Here is a 24,727-nt window from a genome sequence, read left to right as displayed (position 1 = left end):
CTGTTGCTTCTTGGCACACACACACACACACACACACTTAATGATGTGAATCAATTGAAAATCACTGCAGAGCTTCGTCATTCTTACAGTTTTCAGCGTGATGTATTGGCTTGCTTTTGGTCACAAAGACTATCAATATCTGAAAGGATGCTTGTTAGTTGCAGGCGCTTATCAGGGTCTGCATACAACTTGTGTCTGCGTTTGTTTTTAGTGGCAATATAGCGTGAGAAACCAGCTTCACGCCTAGACGGTGTTGCAAATGGCATGATTCAGATGTTTCATAGCTCGTTTTGTAATATCAGGATACTCGTGCAAGAGCTTTGCCCAAAAGGTAAGCAGCGAGTCTTTAACAAATGTTGTTCTGAGCGTTTGATCTGTTGAAATTTCAATCAGTTGCTTATTCTCGTTCACAGACAGGGTTTGTCCTATTACAGAACCAGAATCCATAAATGGACAGAGGGTCTGCCTGCCTGGGAAATTATTCCCTCAAAGTATTACTTAATTGTTTTAAATGGCGAACAACGCATTCTCCTGAACTTCCATCCAACTGCAAGGAATATTTAGTCAGGAACAGATGAAGAGTTGGAAAACATTCACTTTGTTTTGCCTTTGCACAATCAACCTAAAAGTTTACTTTGAGAAGATTCAATTTTGTCCTGAACCTTCAGTATGTCACATCTGAGCCTTGCAATGACAAGTGCAGTTCGTTTAGTTTTTTAAAAACATCTTGTAAGATAGCCGTTTCATTGACTAGACTTCGTCACTACTGTAAACCTATCTGAAAAAGAAAAGGTGTTTCCTGTAAGAAAGATTCTAATCTCATCTTTCGTATCACACACACGTGACAGAATTTTGCCGCGGGATAACCAGCGCACCTCCGTGTGCAGTAACTGAGGAGTATGACTGGGCCCCATCTCCTAGCAGAGCCATACGCAGCTGCGAATTTCGTGGTCTAGCTTTGATGAAATTTACCACCTTGAATACCTCATCAAGCATAATTTTCGTTCGCATGGCATCTTCATTACTGCAAGTGCACGTCTATGAAGGCGACAGTGTCTGCCCGATGGAGCAACGTTTCTAATAAGAGCCAAAACACCTTTTACTGGGCCTGTCATTGCTTTTGCACCATCAGTGCAAACGGCAGTACGAATACAGTACTAATTTTAGCGAATTTAGTTCCCTTAGGTATGTTGTATAGTTACCGTACAGTACACCAATGACTTCGAATTTAAAATTCAAATATTCTAGTTTCTACCCTTCATTACAAAGTAGCTGTCAATAATCACAGATATTTAAGTCAGACACGTATTGGATGTGTGCCTTGACACACGGAAACTTTGGTAGCCTACCACGGAATCGCGTAACACTGGGAACCAGTGATCTAAGAAATTTACATTAACTTATCTAATTATACTAAGTAGAATAAAAGTAAGTAAATTACCTGTATCCTGTACTGTATATGGGAAGGAAGGGAACTGGTGCAGCATCCTTACCGGGACGAAATGTGGGGACGTAACCTGAAAAGCAGTCAACAGTTTTACACCACAAAACAATAAAAGTTCCTGACCATTCTAACCTCTAAACAATCTCTATTAACTTGCCTAAATTTACCAAGTGCAATAATGTAGCTAACTTGGTTGAAAACGGTTATAAGTTTGGAATCAAAGCTAAGTACGTGGGACGCCGGCCTCTTGGGCGTCTGTTCACTCCATCACCATTTACCATCTCAAAACACCAATAACCCTTATGATACCTAATTCAAAGTTATCTCTGTTACCTTTACTAAAACTAGCAACAAGAATAAAGGGGGCAAAATATGTGTAAGTAGTCAAAAATTTGAATTAGGATGGATACTTACGAAGCCAACTTTTCGGAGTCGCCTGCCCCATCTCATGTCACCTAAAATCATCACCATTAAACCATTTCCCTACCATACCCACCTCCAAGTGATCACCATTAGCCTATCTAAGATCAGTAAATATAGTAATGTTTGCAATTTAACTGTGACTAATAAGAAAAAAGATGAATTAAGGTCGGATGCTTACCAGGCTGTCCTCTCTTTCTTCAAAATGGCGTCGGGAACTCGGGATACAACTTCCAGTCCGATCTGTTTGGCATTCATAAAACATCGTCAACAATTTCTGGGATTTTCTGGCGTCCATTAGCAACTTACTATTACCCGAAAAAGGCTTGTTTGGTCAATTTTTTTTCAGTTTAATATTTCCCTACCTTGGTTGCAGTGAAGGAAAAAATATAAAAAATAAAACATTCTTATCCACGCGCACCTGCTGAAAACCGTTTATAATTTTGGAATCTGCCCGCCGATTTCAAAAGTTCAAAGTTTGCTTCACTCATTTCACTTTAAACAGACCAAAAACTGCCACCTGTATATTTTGACCGATGAGTTACAGCAATAAATTAATAACAGAATATGAAGCTGCTCATGACTTGGTGTAGAAATAATGTAAGGCTGCACTATTCTCTATGCCATTTAGCTACGGGACGAGCAACAAAAATTTGAGCCAAGGAGTTTGTAGCTTTGCATTATGATCAACAGCAGTGTAAGAGATTTTGTGCTAAATAAGCTATTTGCATGATTTCTAAGACACTGCATGATAATTTAATTGGTTGATGAAAAGACGAAACCATGGCTAATAAGTACGATAAAAAAATAAAAAAAATCCACATCTCCCTTTATCTTAAGGTTTTAGTGTTTTTATTCTATTTTGACCTAAAACTGACACTTAATGCAGAGTTAACTACAGATAAACAATTGAGTACGAGGCTTGTCACGAAAATTAATCTAACGTAATTCTCAGGATAAGTTAAAACCCAGCTACTGGGGGCACAAGCCAGTGCAACTCAGTGCCGGTCCTAAGCCCGGATAAATGGGGAGGGTTGCGTCATGGAAGGGCATCCGGCGTAAAAACCCTAGCCAACTCAATATGCGGAGCACAAAAGGAAACTTCATACCGGGTCGGTCGTGGCCCGGGTCAACAACGACCGCCACTGGTGCTGTTGTCCAACAGGGGGCCGGTGGAAAGTATGCGACTGTTGGACAAAGGAAGAAGAGGAGGAAGACAGTCCCAGAGGAAGCGGGAGAGTAGAAGAGTGGAGATAAGAGTGGGATCTTTGAATGTGGGCACGATGACGGGTAAAGGAAGAGAGCTGGCCGATATGATGGAGAGGAGAAAGTTGGATATACTGTGTGTGCAGAAGACAAAATGGCAGGGAAGTAAAGCGAGGATGATTGGAGGAGGGTTCAAGTTGTTTTACCATGGCGTGGATGGGAGGAGAAATGGTGTAGGGGTGGTAGTGAAGGAAAAGTATATAGATAGTGTATTGGAGGTGAAGAGAGTGTCGGGTAGAGTAATGAGTTTGAGGATGGAAACTGAGGGGTTCCCGATTAATGTCATCAGTGCATACGCCCCGCAAGTGGGGTGTGACTTGGAGGAAAAGGAAGAGTTTTGAAGTGAAGTAGAGGAAGTTATTCAGAGCATACCCAGGGAGGAAAGAGTGGTTATGGGAGCGGATTTGAATGGGCACGATGGAGAAGGAAATAGTGGTGATGAGGAGGTGATAGGCAGGTACGGTGTCAGGGAGAGGAACGCTGAGTGTCAGATGGTTGTTGATTTTTCAAAACGGATGGAAATTTCTGCAGTAAACACTTATTTCAAGAAGAAGGAGGAGCACAGGATTACGTATAAGAGTGGGGGAAGGAGGTCGCAGATAGATTCTATCCTATGCAGGAGATGCAATTTGAAAGAATTCAGTGACTGTAACGTAGTGCCAGGGGAGATTGTAGTAAGACAGCATAGGGTGTTGGTTGGAAAGATGAGTCTGAAAATGAAGACAAGCAGGAAAGTGAGAGCTGAACCAAGGATTAGGTGGTGGAAGCTGAAGGAGCAAGACTTCAGTAGTAAATTTAGGGATGAGATGAGCCAGGCTTTCGGAGGCAGGGAAAACGAGGACGGATGGGCAGTTATCTCGGAAATGATGAGGGAGAAAGCCAGGAAGGTACTTGGGGTGACATCGGGACAGAGGAGAGAAGACAAGGAGACTTGGTGGTGGAATGAGGAAGTACAGGATAGCATAAATAGGAAGAAGCAGGCAAAGAAGAATATGGATAGACACAGAGACGAAGAAAGCATTCGGGAATATAAGGAGACGAGGAACATAGCCAAGAAAGAGGTTGCTAAGGCAAAAGAAAATGCTTACCAGAAGCTGTAAAATGCCATCCGCCGGACCACCCACCCCGCCACCCCCCACCCCACCACCGGGCCACCACCACACCACCACCCCAGGACACAACGGGGGGGCTAGTGACCCAGGTCAAGAGGGTCACCCGTTCACTACTGACCTGAGCCCCTCTTCCCCGCAACTGCCCCGACACCAGGTGACCGAAGAACGACAACGACCTTGCAGGCGGGACAACCATCGTCAGCAGTGGGGTGGGACTGAACAGGATTCAGTCCCAAGTAACGTCTTGGCGACGGCCATAGTTACACACTCAAGGGCAGGAGGCCCAAGGCTATGGCCTACAGTGTGCACCAGGGCGCTTGCGCCCTTAGCCACTTCAAGGACAGGAGGCCCTAGGCTTCGGCCTACCGTGTGCACCAGGGCGTCAGTGCCCTTAGCCACTTCCAGGGCAGGAGGCCCTAATGTGTGCACCAGGGCGTCAGTGCCCTTAGCCACTTCCAAGGCAGGAGGCCCTAACGTTTGCACCAGGCCGTCAGTGTCCTTGGCCACTTCAAGGGCAGGAGGCCCTAACGTGTGCACCAGGGCGTCAGTGCCCTTAGCCACTCCCAGGGCAGGAGGCCCAAGACTACGGCCAGAAGAGTGCGCAAGGGCGAGAGGCCCCTTAGCCACTCCAAGGGCAGGAGGCCCTAGCAGACAGCTAGAAGTGGGTCCCAGGGCGAGAAGACCTGAAGCCACGGCTGTAACAGACCCAGGAGAGAGAGTCGCCTCTGTGCTTCCCTCCCTGTATATAGGAGAGGACACGGTCTCCGTGGACACTCTGCCTATCTCGTTCCCCTGTGGGAACTGTTCGTCACCACCCGGGAGTGTTGCCCCGGAGGTGTCGCCAGAGTGGTGACAAAGTCCGAGATCGGACCTGCCTCCCACGCCTGGGAAATCTCTGTCTTTTACAGACACCAGACGGAGACGAGGCCGCAGTCCAACCCTGACGGCGCGTCTCCCAGCAGACGATTGCACCCCCAGGACCCCCAGGCGAGACAAAGCAGACTACAGGCGAGGGCGACCCTGACTCCCTCACCCCGCGGAGCCGCAGACGCCAGGCCCGCCTCCTCCAGCTGTTTGGCCCCAGTCCCCAGGGCCTCCCCTCAGGTCGAGGCCCCCAGACAGGAGGGTCTCCCTGCACCTAACCGACAACCAGGACCCGGGCAGTGACTCCCCTGCGGGTAGTGTGTTGCCCATTGTAGGCAGAGTCCCCCTAAGGCCCTCTCCTCACGCCCCGACGACAGAGTGTATCAAACCCAGGACACACGGGTAAATAAGTGACGCCCCTTATACCGAGAATAAGCCAGGGGAAAAACAACAGTGAACAGTGACAGAGTGCGACTAATGTAAAACCAGTGACAATTGTTATTAACCTAAAAGAACTCTATACCCGGCAGAATAGAAAAGTACTTGGGCCGCCAATCATAGAAAGTAGAGTAATTATACCTGCCCCAGAATAAAAGAACTTTCAGTACTTGTGAACGAAGACCAGGGTGCGCGGGAGAATCAAAAGCCTGTGTAAAGTGCCGCCGCGACTAGGTGACTGTGTCAAGTGTCGCGATCCGCACCCTGTCTTCTTTATAGTAGTATTTCCCTCACGGACTCTTAACCTTGTTTATTCCCCTTGTTCTCAAGTGCATATATGTTTTGGATTTAAATGAAATACGGGTATCTCCATATATATAACTAAAGACATTGGTATACATGTATCATATCGTGTGTTAAGTGCAACTGTATTTTGTGATATCAAAGTCTAACTCTGTGTCCCTGTATCTTAAATATCACTCTGTGTTATATTGTAACGGTTTAGAATTAAGGCAATAGATGTGTTAAGGTATACTGCCTGGTTTTTATGTCCTGTTCCTTTGTTGGTGCTTTACTTCCGGTCCGGAAAGAAGACCCCGCTCAGTCGCTAGTGTTTTTAGGACGAGGAGTCGACCTAAAAACACTCAGCATAACAAGCTGTGCGAGAAGTTGAATAGTAGAGAAGGGGAAAAAGACCTGTACCGAGTAGCCAGGCAGAGAGACAGAGCTGGGCGGGATGTGCAGCATGTTAGAATGACAAAGGATGCCGATGGCAATGTACTGACAAGTGAGGAGAGTCTACTAAGAAGGTGGAAGGAGTATTTCGAAGAGCTGATGATTATAGAAAATATGAGAGAGGGAAGGTTGGAAGAGTTGGAGGTAGTGAGTCAGGAAGTGCAAGAGATCAGCAGACAGGAAGTGAGGAAAGCCATGAAGAGGATGAAGGATGGCAAGGCAGTGGGCCCAGATAGTATACCAGTGGAAGCATGGAGGAGCTTAGGAGAGATGGCTGTGATGTGGTTTACCAGATTGTTTAACAAAATCTTGGAGGGTGAGAGGATGCCGGAGGAGTGGAGAAAAAGTATTCTAGTTCCGATTTTCAAGAACATGGGTGATGTGCAATGCTGCAGCAACTACAGAGGTATAAAGCTGATCAGCCATGCAATGAAAATATGGGAAAGAGTGGTGGAAGCTAGGCTGAGAAGAGAAGTAAGGATCTGCGAGGAGCAATTTGGTTTCATGCCAGGGAGAAGTACTATAGACGCCATATTTGCTTTGAGAATGGTGATGGAGAAGTACAGAGAAGACCAGAAGGAGTTGCATTGTGTGTTTATAGACTTGGAGAAGGCTTATGATAGGGTACCGAGAGAGGAACTGTGGTACTGTATGAGAAAGTCAGGAGTGGCAGAGAAGTACGTGAGGGCGGTGAAGGACATGTACGATTATAGTGTAACAGCAGTGAGATGTGCAGTAGGAATGACTGGGGGTTTCAAGGTGGAGGTGGGATTGCATCAAGGATCGACTTTGCGTCCCTTCTTGTTTGCAATGGTGATGGACAGATTGACAGATGAGATTAGACAGGAGTCTCCATGGACAATGATGTTTGCGGACGACATTGTGATATGTAGTGAGAGCCGGGAGGAAGCTGAGGCAGAGTTTGAGAGATGGAGATATGCACTGGAGAGAAGGGGAATGAAAGTAAGCAGAAGCAAGACTCAGTACATGTGTGTAAATGAGAGAGATGACAGGGGAACCGTGAGGCTGCAAAGTGTAGAGGTGGCAAAGGTACTGCAGATGAATTCAAATACTTGGGGTCAACTGTACAAAGTAAAGGAGAGTATGGTAGAGAGGTAAAAAAGAGAGTGCAGGCGGGATGGAGTGGGTGGAGAAAGGTGACAGGAGTGATCTGTGACAGAAGGGTCTCTGCAGAAATGAAAGGGAAAGTTTATAGACTGTCGTAAGGCCAGCCATGTTGTACGGAATGAAGACAGTACCACTGACGAAAAGACAGGAGGCACAGTTGGAGGTAGCAGAATTGAAGATGTTGCGTTTTTCCCTAGGAGTGACGAGGTTGGACAAAATTAGAAATGAACATATTAGAGGGACAGCACACGTAAGTCAGTTTGGGGACAAAGCTAGAGAGGCGAGACTGAGATGGTTTGGACATGTGCGGAGGAGGGATGAGGAGTATGTCGGGAGGAGGATGCTGGAAATGGAGTTACCAGGCAGGAGAAAGAGAGCAAGGCCAAAGAGAAGGTTTATGGATGCAGTGAAGGAGGACATGCGGGTGGTAGGTGTAAGAGAAGAAGATGCAGAAGACAGAGTAAGATGGAGACGGGTGATCCGCTGTGGCGACCCCTAAGGGGAGAGCCGAAAGGAGAAGAAGAAGAATTCTCAGGATAAGTTAAGCTACCATAACTTAACCTACATTAATCTAAAGTAACTGAACCTACACTAATCTAACATAACCCTTTCGCTGCGCTTTATGACTATAGTCGTTCTATGAATTATTCTTTTTCACGCAGAATACAGTACGACAGCAGTCGACGGGCATGTCTCGTCAACGTTGCTATGGCAACGGCGTCCCAGAACGTACTGCCCTCATGCGGATAATGGTACACAAGCAAAATATTTGTTTACATCGGCGATGAGCGTGGAGGAGAATTCTGACTCGAAACCCATTCGTCTCTAAATCGTTCAGGTTAGTTGATCCTAGATAGGAAGACTTACCTTCTGACCTCGGGATATAAAAGAATATATATACAAAGATGTTTTAATCACTATATACTAATGGAGCTGAAATACACATGTAACTCCTGTGGAGACCAGGATGACTAGGAATTAATAAAAAACTAAAATAGATACATTAATAAGTTACTTGAAAAACAAAAATAGTGAAGGGAAAAAGTAATACTGACATATTCTCTTCCAGAGGTGCACATACATGGAATTGAGCAAGAAAAACACCTAAACCTATAAATCTAATATCTAAATATCACACAATCGGCCTGCCAACCCTGGGTTCCACAGAAAACTGGGTGCATGGCATAAATGGAAACAGGTAATAAATATATACACCGCTAGCCTCAAAGCACTCAATGTGTCGGGCTTCTGTTGTGGGTCCTTGTGTGGTGTAATGACGGCCGTCACACCACCACTAGGGTCACTGGTACACTCAGTGTCATATCACCCACACTAACTAACATCATGGGTTTCTGTGTCACTCTGGGGTCCGGTTGAACTCCTCCGACTTCAGACACTGTGCCAGCTCTTCATCTGGCAGATATCTTGTTCCTTTGGGTTCCATGACTACACACCTGTAAATAATGATTCCCAATTCCCAATTATTCTGGCCACCATTGACCCCCCAAATCACCCCGTTATGGGGTCACTGCTACACTAGGTCAGTTTCCCATCACCCACAATAACAATCAAGGGTTTCTGTGTCTCTCAGGGGTTCTAATGTGATGTCAACAGTCCTCTTGAAATACACCAGCTTCAGAATATTCTGCCAGCTCTGTGTGGGACAGCTGCCTAGCTCGTTTTGCCTCCATTACCTTTACAAATACACTAAAAACCAAAGAAAACCATATATACTACTTTATACTGCATATAGTGGGACATGTTACATGCATGTACATGGTCATATTGTGCCTAAACACTCAAACTGTGCATTCAGGTCTTCAACCTTGGCCAGAATGGCCCTCCTCTCTCTCTCTCTCGCTCTTATTTTGTACAAAAATTATATGTTACAGGAAGACATGTGCCAATTAGATACACAGGCACTCACCAGAGAGTTAACAATGGTTGGAACTTGAACCTGCGGGCAGAAACAGCATAGACTGGCTTAGGACTGCATGGTGTAAATACAGAAAAAAGTTGCCCATTACCCATTATTCTGAACACCATTAACTGCGAAACTTAAACGCACCCTGGCCATGTAAAAATATGGTACAGGTCTTCCTATCTAGGGTTAAGTTAGGTTAAATTAAGTTATGTTTGGTTGAATTAGGCTAAAGTAGCTTATGTTAAGTTGTCTTAGGTTAGGTGAGGCTATATTAAGTCAGGTTAGTAGGAACGAAGAAATAGTGCCATATTTACCATGAAGTAAGGAGTTCTGCATGCTGGTTTGTGTGAGTAAAACCAGTTTCTCAGTTGTGTCATTGGAAGAGACTTTCTACTGAGCTCGGTTGCCCGGCATGTTTGTTGGTGGGGGGCTATGTGAGGTGGACGTAATGTGCATGCTAAAATTAAACTTTTGTTCAGTTTTATTGGTTCCCGGTTCATCCACATCAACACAAAATTGCGTCTTAATTTGTCCTTCAGCCATCATTTTTTTTTTTTTTTTTTCTCAGCTTCGTCATTCTGGTAAATTTTTACAAGTTGCCTATACACCCCCCAAGTAGTGCAGTATATTTTACTGGTAGTTTTTGATGCGATTCGAATGATTTTGACCTTCATTTTTGTCGGAAATGCCTCATTTCCCCTCTTTTCCAATCATGAACTTTGATTGGACAAGTAGGTGAAATCAAGCATTTTCCAAAAAAAATGAAGTAAAAAACAACTCAAATCGCATAAAAAACCACCAGAAAAATATACTGCACCACCGGTCAATGTAATGGAACAGACGAAACTTAACCAAACAGATGTAACATAACCTCACCAAACACACTAAACCTAACCAAACCTAACCCAACATACCTAACTTATCGTAGGGGAATACGTAACGTAACCACACTAAACACACTAAACCTAACCAAACCTAACCCAACGTACCTAACCTGTCCTAGGGGAATGCTTACCCGAGAGATATGATGGTCCAGGACGAGGGTTGTCTGGCAATAATGTCGTGGTTCCAGAACTTTTGAAACCAGTGGTTTATGAACAATATAATTTGCCAAGCAGGATGGTGTGTGTTGACCAAAAAAGTTCCTTTGTAGTCAGAAACACAAAAACTACACTGTACCCGTTTCTTGGTTTTTGCGTACTTTTGTACCGACCACAGTACCACTGATGTCTGTCTTTTGTAAATTTACACGGTTCCTGACAGTCTGAGCAATAAGCTTCCGAAGGTAACACACTGTGTCTTCTAAGAAACTCAATAGCCTCCTCAGGTTCCGAGTGGAAACGCTTAATCACCCATAAATAATCAGTATCACACCCGGGACACAGCACGTCTTTCTTCTTCAAAGGCCATACCGAGCAGGATTTGAATTTTCCATCCACAAGGAATCAAAGACTGCGGTTCAGATTCATTGGTAGAATATCATCATGTGACCTAAAGTAGGCCTATGAGTGGGTGATACAGACCTACGAGACGCATGCGGAGTCAAAGGGAAGAGAAACACACGTATGAACGCACGCATTTTTAACACGGACTAGCCGAGTGAAGATCCAGGGTATGTATTTTTTGGAATTTTAAATTAAATTCATTATCTCTGAAAATATCAATTTCCAAATGGGGTTACGGGGGTTCATTATGATCCTAAAGGAATGTACTGTATGTTAACGGCACTAAAATTCCTGAACTGCATATTGGCAACTTGTAAAATGATACCCTCATTCCTTTAGTTAGTTATCTGGGTATGATTTCTTGCTGTTTGGTACCTATGATTTATATTAATTGAAATTAAGTTGGAGAAGAACAAGGGGGATTTAGGAGGGGAGAAGGGTGTGTAGATCAGATATTTGTTCTAAGATGTTTAGTGGAGAAGTATCTAGAGAAGGGAAAGAAAGTGTTTGCTGCCTTCATGGACTTGGAGAAAGCTTATGACAGAATAGATTGGCAAGGTATGTGGAAGGTATTAAGAATATATGGAGCGGAGGGGAAATTGTTGAGTGCTGTGAAGAGTATGTACGAAGGAGCTAGGGCTACGGTGCGAGTGGATGGTGAGCTGAGTGAGTTCTTTTATCTCAATGTGGGACTGAAACAGGGTTGTGTGATGTCTCCATGGCTGTTTAATATATACATGGATGGGGTTATAAAGGAGGTGCAAGGTAGGGCAGTGGATGTGGGGGTGGCTCTAATGAATGAGGGTGAGATTTGGAAGGTTCCGGTGTTGCAGTTTGCTGATGATACAGTATTGTTGTGTGAAGATGAATGGGAGTTGCAAGGTTTGGTGAATGAATTTGGGACAGTGTGTAGGAGGAGGAAGCTGAAAGTTAATGTAAACAAAAGTAAAGTTATGGTGTTTGAGAGGAATGAAGTCACAGAATGTACAGGGAGGTTGGATGGTGAGGATATGGAGAATGTGAGTGCATTCAAGTACCTGGGTAGTGTGATGAGGAAGGATGGGACTTTGGGGGATGAAGTGCGTGAAAGGGTACAGCAGGGAAGGAAGGTTGTTGGTTCACTGAAAGCAGTGATGAGAAATAGGGAGGTGAGTATGGAAGTTAAGAAGTCACTGCATGATAGTATTGTGATCCCTACTCTGACATATAGAAGCGAGGCATGGACTTTGCAAGAGGGGAACAAGTCAAGAGTGAGAGCAGTGGAAATGAGTTACTTGAGAGGAGCATGTGGAGTGACATGGAGGGACAGGTTGACGAATGAAGAAGTGAAGGAACGTTGTGGGGTGGATGTGGATGTGGTTGAGAAGATTAGGAGAAATACACTGAGGTGGTTTGGACATGTGGAGAGAATGGAGAATGAAAGACTGACTATGAGGGTGTATGTAGGTGAGGTGGAGGGAGGGAGAGGAAGGGGTAGACCGAGGATGAGGTGGAGGGATGGAGTTGAGAGGTATATGAGAGAGAGGGGAGTGAGTTGGGGGGATGGTAGTCAAATGGTGGGTGATAGAGCGACTTGGAGGCATTTTGTCTGTGGTCACCCTTTGCAGGATTAGGGCGTCGGGCTATAGAATAGATAGAATAGAAATTAAGTTCTGTATATACATTCTTCTTGCTTTAACTTGGTCTAGCCTAAAATAGCCATTTCACCATCTTGAATGCTGAGTTGTAAGAGATTAACATAAGAAAATGCTGTTAGGTTAGAATTATAATTTCAGCCAATAACAGAATTTTGAGAGTTTGATCCATTTCTTTCAGTAAATAGACGATTCTGCGACACTTTTCATTAATTATTTTCCAAATGGATGCGGCCATTCCATATGGTCTAGTTAAATGAGTCTTTCACAGGTTACTTGTTATTCCTGGATTACCACAATTACTGGAGATTTTTGTAAACATATCTCTGAAAGCTATAAATGAGGATGTAGAATGCGTAAAGATTCTGCTGACATCTGCCAGTAGCCAGCCATATTTAACATTCCTAACATGCATTTTTAAATTTGAAAGCTGGCTGTCAAATGCATGTGAGGTTAGGTTGGATTAGATTATGTTTGGTTAATTCATTAAGTATCCCTTTGCTTTGACACAGAATACCAGTATGTTAATACGTCCAGTTGAAGTGATGATTGGTAAACAACGCAGTCAGTCGGAGAGATCATCGGTAAACATTGCTTGACTCCTTGCTCAAATACCCGAGAATAGGTATATTCTGTCATTTTCCAGTCGCCTCATGCACTTACAGTGGAAGAGTTAACAATCTGTGTTGCTTATTTACCAAAATTAGTTACCTTGAGATTATGAGTTTGTTATATTATAGGTGGAATTGTCGTGCCCGTTTGGTACATAATTACCCACTTTTCTTCTGTGGCGTTTTTGACGCAAATTATTTTTATTTTACTTCTGAAGATAACCTGACCAAACCTAACCTTCAAGAGTCAAATAAAAATAATTTTTGACAAAAATCTCATAGAAGAAAAGTGTATTAGAAGTGTTTGCTAGCAAGTAAATAATTCCTATTTGCCAACGGCCATACCACGTTGAGTACACCGCTTCCTGTCTGATCAGCGAAGTTAAGCAACGTTGGGTCTGGTTAGTACTTGGATGGGTGACCGCCTGGGAACACCAGATGCTGTTGGCATCCCTACGTGTCAAGTGGGGTTGGTGGAGGATTAGTGCCCCTCCCTGTAAAACAATTAACTCTAAAGCCGTTGGCCACCCCGTTTGGGATACATGGCGTCTGGCAATGAATGAATGAATGATGGTTAGGTTAGGGGTGGAACACCCAGTGACTAACTGACCTTGGACAGAAACAAAATGAAAGCCGACAGTACAGCTAGCCATTTGTCATGGTTTGTGTGTAAAGCTGATGAGATTGATTAATATGATATTTTTGGATTTATGCATTTTTGCAACTTTTGAAATGCTGATGTTTAGAATATAATTTTTTATTTTTTATTTTTTTTTCTTATTTTTAGACAGGATGAACAGAGGAAGGAAATACAAATACAAAAAAAATCCATTAATGTATAGTGTGATGGCACTTTTCAGGTTGACACGATTTGCTGCATCAACCGTCATCCTCCCCCAGAATGGCAGCATCTCATGTATGTATAATATGTACCAGTATGATGTTTATAATACAGTATGTGTACTAGTCTATATGTTAATGCATAATTTATGGTAGTATTGTGGGCTCAGTGTTTTTTTTTATAATGAGTTTGTGGTGAAATGCTGAAGTATGGGGGTGAGATTGTAGTGGAGTGGATATGGAAGTTGCATAGATTGGCCTGGGAAGAGGGAAGGGTTCCAGAGGACTGGAAATCAGGTATAACTGTTCCTTTATACAATGGAAAAAGGGAGAGAGAAGTATGTGGTAACCATAGGGGTATTTGCCTTCTTAGTGTGACTGGCAAAATATATGGTAGAATACTCATTGATAGGGTTAGGCATATAACAGAGGAGCTAGTTGGAGAAGAACAAGGGGGATTTAGGAAGGGAAAAGGGTGTGTAGATCAGATACCGGGGTATTTGTTCTATGTTTAGTGGAGAAGTATCTAGAGAAGAGAAAGAAAGTGTATGCTGCCATCATGGACTTGGAGAAAGCTTATGACAGAATAGATATGCAAGGTATTTGGAAGGTATTAAGAATATATGGAGTGGAGGGGAAATTGTTGAGTGCTGTGAAGAGTATGTACGAAGGAGCTAGGGCTATGGTGCTAGTGGATGGTGAGCTGAGTGAGTTCTTTGATCTAAATGTGGGACTGAAACAGTGTTGTGTGATGTCTCCATGGCTGTTTAGCCCCTACACGCCAGGGGTTTTCCGATGTTGCACGCTTCTCTCTAGGGGGGATATCCCTGATGGAAAAAAATACCCTTACTTTAAACCCTAATACCTGCCAAACTAAAACAGCTAGAGAAAAAAATTAAAGATACATAATAATGACCAACTCTTCCTCTTTCAAATGAAAGTATCCCCACATCTCTAGGTGATCCCCTTGATGAGTAAGGATAACTTAAAGTTCAAAGGGTAGTGGGAAGATGCCTGCGTCTATACACATCAACCAGCGTTGCTCTGTGCCCAAAATCGTGACTTGTATACATGTCAGCCGGCGGATAGGGGTTAATATATACATGGATGGGGTTGTAAAGGAGGTTCAAAGTAGGGCAGTGGATGTAGGGGTGGCTCTAATGAATGAGGGTGAGATGTGGAAGATTCCGGTGTTGCTGTTTGCTGGGTAATGATGAATGGGAGTTGCAAGGTTTGGTGAATGAATTTGGGACAGTGTGTAGGAAGGGGAATCTGAAAGTTAATGTAAACAAGAGTAAAGTTATGGTGTTTGAGAGGAATGAAGTCACAGAGGTTGGATGGTGAGGATATGGAGAATGTGAGTGCATTCAAGTACTTGGGTAGTGTGATGAGTAAGGATGGAACTTTGGGGGATGAAGTCATTGAAAGGGTACAGCAGGGAAGGAAGGTTATTGGTTCACTGAAAGCAGTGATGAGAAATAAGGAGGTAAGTATGGAAGTTAAGAAGTCACTGCAGGATAGTACAGTAAAACCTCAATATAACGGACTTCAATAGACCGGAATTTGCTTTTATCGGGCTTGAGGAGCTACCGGGCTAAATTCCTATATATCGGAATAAGTCCGATAAAGGCAGAAGCAGTCCAGACTGCCTGACCACTTCAGGTATGCTCACCACAATAAGGTAAATAAAAGACATGTTTATCACTGTACAGTACAGTATTATTATATATACTATACCATTTGATTAATGTAGTGAAGTTATAACACAGTACAGTACTGTAGTGGTAGTCAAAACAGCTTAAAAACTGTTTATGAGATCCGGACTAATGTCTGATATATCGGAAAAAGTCAGGTTTAGCAGGGGGAAGTCCGGATGTGGCTTTTATTGGAATTTTGCATTTTTCAGAATGGCTTGGGCCCCAATTAGTCCGTTATAGTGAGGTCTTACTGTATTGTGATCCCTACCCTGACGTATGGAAGCAAAGCTTGGACCTTGCTAGAGGGGAACAAGTCAAGAGTGAGAGCAGTGGAAATGAGTTACTTGAGAGGAGCATGTGGAGTGACATTGAGGGACAGGTTGACGAATGAAGAAGTGAAGGAACGCTGTGGGGTGGATGTGGATGTGGTTGAGAAGATTAGGAGAAATACACTGAGGTGGTGTGGACATGTGGAGAGAATGGAGAATGAAAGACTAACTAAGAGGGTGTATGTAGGTGAGGTGGAGGGAGGGAGAGCGAGGGGAAGACCGAGGATGAGGTGGAGGGATGGAGTTGAGAGGTATATGAGGGAGGGGGGAGTGAGTTGGGGGGATGGTAGTCAAATGGTGGGTGACATAGGTACTTGGAGGTGTTTTGTCTGCGGCCACCCTTTGCGGGATTAGGGCGTCGGGCTATAGATAGATAGATAGACTGTACTCAAGATCAGTAGGTATCCCTCTGCCCTTCCCCCTTTTTTTTTTTTTTATTGACTGCTTCAGTCACGGTACATGCACTAGACTGCATCGATATAAGTTTGTGATAACCATATTCAGACCATTGCAGATTACCATGTGGTTTAACTCAGTTGCCTCATGCCTTGCCAGCTATAGATAATTGACAGTAATTCATCTCACATATACACCACTTTCATTGTTTACCATTCCATACATGCTTCTCACCTTCTTAGATGCTTAGTTGTGTGTTGTTGAAATGTTTTTCACATCTTCCTTCCACCTTCTTGGTTTCCCATTCCTGTCACTTTTTCTTCTTCCATTCTGTTAATCCTAGTGCCCACCAGGCATGTTAATGTGCCTATTATTTTAGCCATGAATCTGGAAATTGTGAATCATCACAAGCCTAGTGAGTGCGTGTCCTGCCTGTGCTGTCTTTAACCTCTCATCTTCTACCATATGCACTAAACACATGGCTAACCTGGCGATGGACCATGACCTGCAGATGGATAGAGCTTTGGAGTAAAACACCAAGCTAATGGAGATGGTGAGTGCATAAAGTCTGGCTTACCTAGTCAAATTTAGTGGGGGAATAAGAAGAGATCTTCTCGTATAGTCCCCACCTCCACTGACTGTGTGATCCTTACCAATGTGTTATACCCATTTGCTTACCATATCTGGATTTAAACGCGGCTATGGTTGGTGCTCTGAGAACATGGTCAGGTAGAGCATTCTACTTGTCAATGGTGTGGATGGCGAACCAGTTGCCCTTCAATGTTGTTCTCTAGTGTTCAGGTTTGGCTAGCTTGAAGGAGTGGCCTATCAGTTTTGTGGTGATCTGTTCGAAGAAACTGGAGGCGGGGACTTCATCATAACCGTGGAGGATCTTAAAAACTTTTATCATATCCCCATGCCCCCTTTGATCCTTCAGCATCTGCAGTCCTAGGGCTGTGCATCTCTCTTCATAGTGATTGGGGAATCTCTTTGTTCAGGTAGTCAAAGTTTCTCTCAATTATACAGAGTCTGCTGTTTGCTATCGCTGCTACCGTGGCTGCGTGTGTTGAGGACTTGAGATCCCCTGAGACCACTATTCCGAGGTCCTTTTCTACTGCAGACTTGTCTGAGGCAATTCCATTCAGGATGTAGTCATATCGTTTGTTCTGGCTCCTGAAGGGCAATGTCTGCTCCAGCCCTCTAGCCTGTCCATGACCCTCTGCAGTGCATCTACATCCACTTGGGTCTTTATCTTCCTGTAAATCTTTGCATCATTGGCAAACAGGCTAGCCTGTGATTCAAGGCTAGAGACCAGGTTGTTGACATATGCAATGAAGAGGACAGAGCTACTACTGATTTGTGTGGTACTCCACCATGCACTGGTAGCCAGTCCAAGTAACTACCTCTTATTGAGATTCTGTGGGATTGGTTAGCCAGGAAGTTTGCCAGCCACCTTTTTGTAGTTCCCCTGAGCTCCTGAGAGTTCATCCTAATGATCAGCCTTTTATGCAGTACCTTACCAAATGCCTTCTCGAGTCCAGGTAGTTTGCGTCGACACATTCCTTTTTATCCACTGCATCAGTGATGTCCTCCAAATATGTCAGCAAGTTTGTCACAGTTCCTCTTACCCATGAACTCCTGTTGGGCATCCAACACAATGTTATTCTTTTGAGGTGGCTGACTATCTCATTTCTGATCAGGCTCCCCATCTCTTTAGATACAGTGCTGGTTAAGGACACAGGTCTGTAGTTAAAGGGGTCGCTCCTACATCCTTTTTTGAAAATTGGTGTGATGTTCGCCCTTTCCAGTCATGTGCTGCTGTGCCAGTATTCATAGAGGACTGAAGATATGAGTAGGTCTGTAGCACAGGACTTCAGCACAAGATTTAAATGGTGAGATACCATCTAGGCCAGGGCATTTGTTTTCGTTAAGTGAAAAGAGTATCTTGCCCACAGTTTCTTTGTGAATTGATTCTGACAGTAATTCTGCACCCTCTGATGTTTTGGCCAGGACTGGGAGAGCCTGTGCCACATCTTCTCGAACAAATAATCTGGTGAAAGGCCAGTTCATGGTTTCTGCTGTGTCGCTGTGTGTGCTGGTCAGTTTGCCCTTTGGTATCTGTAATCTCATCACTTTTTCCTGTATGTTTGTCTTAGACATGATGTAGGCCCAGAAGTGCATTGTGTTTTCCATGGAGTCCAGTGCTACCTTCTTTTTACAGTTGAATTTAGCTTACTGTACCTCAGCTGTAGCTCGGTTTCTGACTGAAACATATATTTGGCTTCATTGGGGTGTCGTTCTTTGTTGGTAGTTCTGCCATGCTTCTTCCTTCTCAGTTATTGCCTGGAGTCTGTTGTTCATCCACTTAGGCCTAGTGCACTGTTTCCTGTTGCTATACATTAATACATGTGATTGACTACACTTCTGTGTGTCTCTAGAAATTTGCCCCAAATTTCCTCAGTGTCTGGGATATCCATCCCAGTGAATCTCTCCAAACAGCTTTCATCTGTTCTTTGTCTGCCTTATGATAATTTAATCTTCGTGATGTACTTTCACTTGACTGTTGCTTGTTCTCTCCATGGAAGGTGAATAATAACACCACATGCTTGCTGCAACCTAAGGGAGCTAGATACTTTACATCTACCTCATTCTCAGATTTAGAGAATATTAGGCCTAACCTGGACAGATTATCTGTCTCACTGAGGTGTGTCAAGTCTTGTACATGCTGTGCAAAGAAGCGGTCAGCAACCAAGTCCTGTAATTATTTCCAGTGTAATATTCCATCTGTTATTCAGTAATGGTATGTCAGTCTATTATACTTGTGAAATAGTAACTTGTATTATATGTCTGTTGTTTACCAAAGTTACAGTAATAGAACTAAATGTTACCCCAGGCATTGGATTATCCTGTTCTCTAAACAACACAACCTTTTACCCAACAGTTTATGCCCAACCTAAGTGATGGGCCTTGTTTTTTCTGTGGGCAAATGTCCCCAGACAAGCCAGAGGATCTACTATGTTGTGACTTGTGCCGACGCCAAGCCCACTTAACCTGTCTGGGGTCAGGCAAGCCTTGTGGAACCCTGTTGGCTGATAACTTCTTCACTTTGATGTGCCAAAGATGCTGTGACTCAGGGGACAATATTGCTTCTCGTGCCAAGATGACAACGTAAGTACCGCTGTTATATGAGGCGTAGATTAATTAGGCCCACATTCAGTAATGAAGCTATATTGTGTTTGTTTTCATATGAACTGGGTCACTCCCACAACTAAATACAACCAAGCTTTGCTTAAAAAACATCAGAACCAACATACAGAATTTTCCTTTTTCTAGGGGGAAAAAAAAAAAAAATACAGTAGTAATAGTGGTACAGTAGTTGTAACTCCAGATGCATCTGGAATATGAACCTGGAACACTGCAGGCCGAAGTAGCCCTTCTCTGGCTGTCTGCCATTCCCCTTTCAGGGAATAGAGAAGGAGCTGAGAGACATCTTTTTAACTCAGCATCTCTGGGTACAGTCACACCTCACTGTGCAGTGCTTGAGTATGCAGTTGACTGATAGAATGATTGCTGAATATTTATACAGTACCCAGTTTTGGGTTAATGGTGGCAAGAACCACATGACTCTTTTGATGGCCAAGAACAATGATCCCATGTGGTACAAGTGCCACTCACACAAGCCATTAGTCATATGTTTGAGCCAAAATGGCCACCCTGTGTTTACATGTGCACCACTATTACAAATGTGCAGTACAAGTGCATGATGAATGGTGGAGTGTGTGATATTTGGTGGAGATAACAGTACAAGTGCATGATGAATGGTTGATGAATGGTGGAGTGTGTGAAATTAGGTGGAGATAACAGAACAAGTGCATGATGAATGGTGGAGTGTGTGATATTAGGTGGAGGTAACTTTTCATGTGTGAAATACTGAAACTTTTGACTAGGAAAACACTGCATCATTCTCTCTCAGCCTCAGGGGGACCCTTGGTGACATTTCAAACCAGCCTGGGACATACCTTAGATAGGTGGCACAAATGTTTGTTAAGATTTTGGGTTATGTGGGCTCTTTATCTTCTCTCAGTCCTGATGGACCCATGCTAAATTGACCTCAGTATGCGATTTCTTTGTATGCAGTCTGTTTTCACATTATGTAACCCCATCGCATACTGTACTGGGGGCATGACTGTATATTGGTGCCACCACTTTAAGGTGTCCCTCTCCAGCATCAGAAAATTTAGTACATTTGAGTAACAGTTTTGTGCAAGGCCAAATATTGATTTTTTGACTGGTATGGAGTGAAATAGTAAGGAAAAGGGCTTACTGCTATACAGTATTATAGCACCACCCTACTGTTTTTAGTGATGATGGGATGAATAATTTCAGATTGGAGAGCTGAAGGGAGATATATTTTTTTCTTGTTTCCAATGTGAATGTATTGTACAAGATAGTAACCATCTCCCCAGGGTCATCGGTGTCTTAAATATTTTGTTATGCATGGGCCCAATCTGTGGGCTGTATTCTTGGTGGCACAGAAGGATTCACAGCACCTCTTGAGTGTTGTATTTTGAGTAGTACCTCCTCCTGTTTACATATATGATATTTATAATATTTTAATACAGGTATACCCCAGTTTAAGGATACAATTGGTTAGGTAAAAACCCATCATTAGGGGGGTATTGTATATCGGGGTAGATCTAACATGTAAAGTAATGGAATGAATTTTTCAGCCTTGGGTTTTCCCCCAGCCAAGTCCAAAACCCACCCAAATGAGCCCCCAAACAAGTTTAACCCTGGAATAGTAGCGCTGTCAACATCACATGCCTACTAGCGATGTCTGGAATCCTGGACAAACTTTGGGGGTAGAAATATACATATGGGAATGGTACAGTTTATTTTAAAAATTTTTCGCTTAGATGCTAATCTTAACTCTAGGAACTATGATCTAAATGTATTTAACTAAAACAACATTATAAAAAAAAAAAAAAAAAAAAAAAAGTTTAAAAATGACAAACAATGCTACATCCTTGTAATCCTTTCACCACTGCCAGCCACAGTGTTGCCTGATGGTGATGACTTGTGCCACACATGAAGTCCAGACGTCCCCTGATATGCTCCAGCCTCCCTAGACAAAATTCGACACATTACATGATATGTTTCGTTGGCATACTCACAAGGTCCTATTTTAAAAATGTTGTACGGAATACCAGACAATTGTCTACAGCAGATGAGAAAAAAACAGGAGCAACACGAACACACTTCACACACACAGGACAGAGTACAAACTTAAATGTCATGGCAGCTGAGCGCCGTAGGCCTTGGAGCATCTCCTCCACAACGCAAAGTAGGCCTAAATTCGGAATCCCGGACAACGCTACTGAACTAGGGTTAAAGCCAATCTACAACACATTAATCTAAGTCTAAAAACAGTTTATAAATCAACCTAAACACACAATTTTAGTCTAAAATATCATCAAAATCGGTTTTAAAAAAAATAAAAACCCATTGTTAAACCAGGGTTTGGCCCTCATTAGGCAGGGTATGGTGGTATTTCTACCCCCATCATTAAGCCTGGGCATCGCATCTAGGGGTATCATATATTAAGGTATACCTGTATCTCCGCTTCTCTGAATTAGAGAATGACAGTACCATTGACTCTAAACCTTCAGCATGGATCTGCTGTGCACCTGGTAAGCAAAAATAAGTAAATAAATAAATGAAAATAAAAATAGATAAATAAATGAAATCCATCCATCCATCCGTCATCCAATCCATGTCACCCCACTAGGAGTGTAGGAGCCTGGGACTAGGCAAGTTGGTCCTGATATTTAATATGACAGTGGCGAGCCTCACTCATCCCTGAGTGGCATCACATGAGCAGGAAACCCCAGTGACCCCTTGGATATAAACCCACACCAGCTCAATCCGATTGGAGCACTTTAATTACCCACTAAACCACCAGTGCCATAATTTGGTTATATGGTTACCACCCAGCATAGTAAATGGTTTACTGGTGTACAGGAAACCATTTGGCATGTCACATAGTGCAGAGTCACCCATAGGCAGAAGGAAGAGGAAAGAATGAAGGCAAGAAGGCAGAAGAGGAAAGGGCGGACACCCAAAGTGGTTAACATTGAATGAGTGGATGGTGACCACCCCATCTACCTCTAAAAATGAAATAAGTAAATATATAAATTAACTTGAAAAGTAAATCCTGTTGATTTTTTTGGTCATACTGGCTGTAAAAATGATTGGTTTTGGGGGTGTGCAGAGAAGGAATGCAGTGCCAGGGGATGTGACACTCACACAGGTGAAGCATGCTGTGAAGCGGCTGAAAAATGGGAAAGCAACTGGTATAGATGAGGTGTATGCAGAGATGCTTAAGTGTAGTGGAGAGAGTGGAATGAAGTGCTTGTTGGAGAAATGTAAGAAGACATGGATGAGTGAAACTGTGTCTACAGAGTGGAAAAAGGCTGTGATTGTACCCCTGTACAAAAATAAAATTGAGCGAAGTGAGTGGAAGAATTATAGTGGCATAAGTTTATTGAGTGTGGTAGGGAAGGTAAATGGAAGAATTATTATAGAGAAAGTAAGAGAGATATCAGAAGTCCTAGTGAGTGATGAGCAGGGTGGCTTTAGGAGTGGCAGAGGGTGTGTGGATCAAATATTTGCAGTGAGACAGCAGAGAATGCTTGTGAGAAGGACCATAAGGTGTTTTTGGCATTCATGGATCTAGAAAAAGCATACGACAAAGTGGACAGAGAATGATCGTGAAAAGTTTTGCGCATGTACTGTGTAGATGGTAAGCAGCTAGGTGCCGTCAAAAGTTTTTATGATGGTAGTGAAGCATGTGTAAGGGTTAATGGGCATCTACACCCACTGCAAATTGACTTAGGACCTACACACAGAATTACTATTGGAGAGTTGTCTGTCTTTGCTTTGTGTTTTCACCTCTACCAAGTGAAAATTATTTGGGTAAGAAGTAACTGGCAACTCCTCTGGTGTTGGCGGGAGGTGGTGAAACACTCAGCATGTCAGTGCTTCCCCAGAAGAGAGAATGGGAGTATACGTTCCCATCGCTCCGAGCTTGCACCTCCCTCTTTTTTTCGTATGCATTACTGTTTGCCCTGTTATTTTCCTAGAGTCGAGTTGTCATGCCTGGAAAGTACTGCACAAGGGATGAGAGGGTCCGTATCATTGCATGGAGGCAGGATAATGTCCCTATCAACACGATTTGTGAACGTACTGGACGCGCAAAGTCGACTGTCATGAAGATCCTTGCTGCAGCCACCTGATGTCGTACCAGAGCAAAAGCATTGTGGTGGAAAGAGGAGCACAACTTCCAGAGGTACAGATACACTTCTGAAGAGGGAAGTAATGAAGAATCCTCAACTGACAGCAGCAGAATTGATGAGAATGCATCCCCAGCTGTTACAAGACGTCTCAATTCGAACTATCCAAGTTTGCCAAGCCACACCGCAGCCAAGGAACCACTTCTCACTGACCACATGAAGAAGCAACGCATTTAGTTTGCCAAGAAGTATGCACACAGGACATTGGACGAGTGGAGAAAAGTTATGTTTTCCGATGAAAGCACATTTCAAGTGTTCCAGGTGCATTCTGCCAAAGTCTGTCGCCCTGCCTCCTGTAGTCGATATGACCCTGCTTACACGGTGCCGACTGTTAAGCACCCACAATCAATAATGGTATGGGGGTGTTTCTCAGGTGAAATGGGAAAGGGAGGCCTCTACTTTCTTCCTAAGAACTTGATGATGAATGGTGGCTGGTACAGTACATTCAAGTTCTGAAAGATCATTTGTTAAAGTTTTTTGCTATTCATGTGTGCAACTTTTTCATGCATGATTCAGCTCCATGTCACAAGTCAAGAAAGGTGACAACATGGCAGCAGGATAATTGGATTGAGGTCCTCAGCTGGCCTGGCAACAGTCCAGATCTAAATCCGATAGAAAACTGTTGGGCAAAGATGAAGAAAATCATGGCAGAGAAGGAGACACCCAATCTGGACAACCTCAAGACTGAACTGACAAATGTTTGGTGCAAAGAAATGTACATTAGAGATCCAAGTGATTCCATACCAAAATGCATCCAACTGGTCCTGAAACACAAGGGAAACATGATTTCATATTAATGAATGGCATTTCATGAACAAACATTGTGATATACTCTGATTTCTGTGTTTTTTAATACCTTGTGGGGGGAGGTCCTAAAGTCAATTTGGGGTAGCTGTAAATGAATGGTTCACGATCAGTGTGGGCGTGCGACAAGGTTGTATGATGTCCCCATGGTTGTTAAATATATATATATATATATATGGATGGGGTGATGAGAGAAGTAAAAACACGAGTAATGGAGAGAGGGATGACATTGGTAATGAATGGTGGTGAATGGAATATCTCAAGTTTGTTGTGTGGTGATGATGCAGT

General features: G+C 43.4%; 1 protein-coding gene and 1 non-coding gene across 2 annotated transcripts in view; both read left to right on the top strand.

The window, feature by feature from the left end:
* Positions 1–8,121: 8,121 nt before the first annotated feature.
* Atac2 (Ada2a-containing complex component 2) overlaps positions 8,122–24,727 on the top strand; it is an 85,722-nt gene continuing 69,116 nt past the window's right edge. Inside the window, exons 1-3 of the mRNA XM_080284905.1 lie at positions 8,122–8,245; positions 13,882–13,937; positions 19,225–19,451. Coding sequence (XP_080141031.1) covers positions 13,923–13,937; positions 19,225–19,451 — 242 coding nt within the window. The 5' untranslated portion in view covers positions 8,122–8,245; positions 13,882–13,922. The remainder of the gene's footprint in view (positions 8,246–13,881; positions 13,938–19,224; positions 19,452–24,727) is intronic.
* Positions 13,353–13,471, top strand: LOC145415823 (5S ribosomal RNA). Its single transcript, XR_013900130.1, has one exon. It is a non-coding gene; the product is annotated as a 5S ribosomal RNA (ribosomal RNA).

This window comes from Coenobita brevimanus, chromosome 103 (genome assembly GCF_032717465.1).
Source record: "Coenobita brevimanus isolate Jiangsu-jjx chromosome 103, ASM3271746v2, whole genome shotgun sequence".
In the NCBI taxonomy this organism is placed as follows: Eukaryota; Metazoa; Arthropoda; class Malacostraca; order Decapoda; family Coenobitidae; genus Coenobita; species Coenobita brevimanus.
Note: the sequence above shows the minus strand (reverse complement) of the source record. Positions and strands in the feature narration are given on the sequence as shown.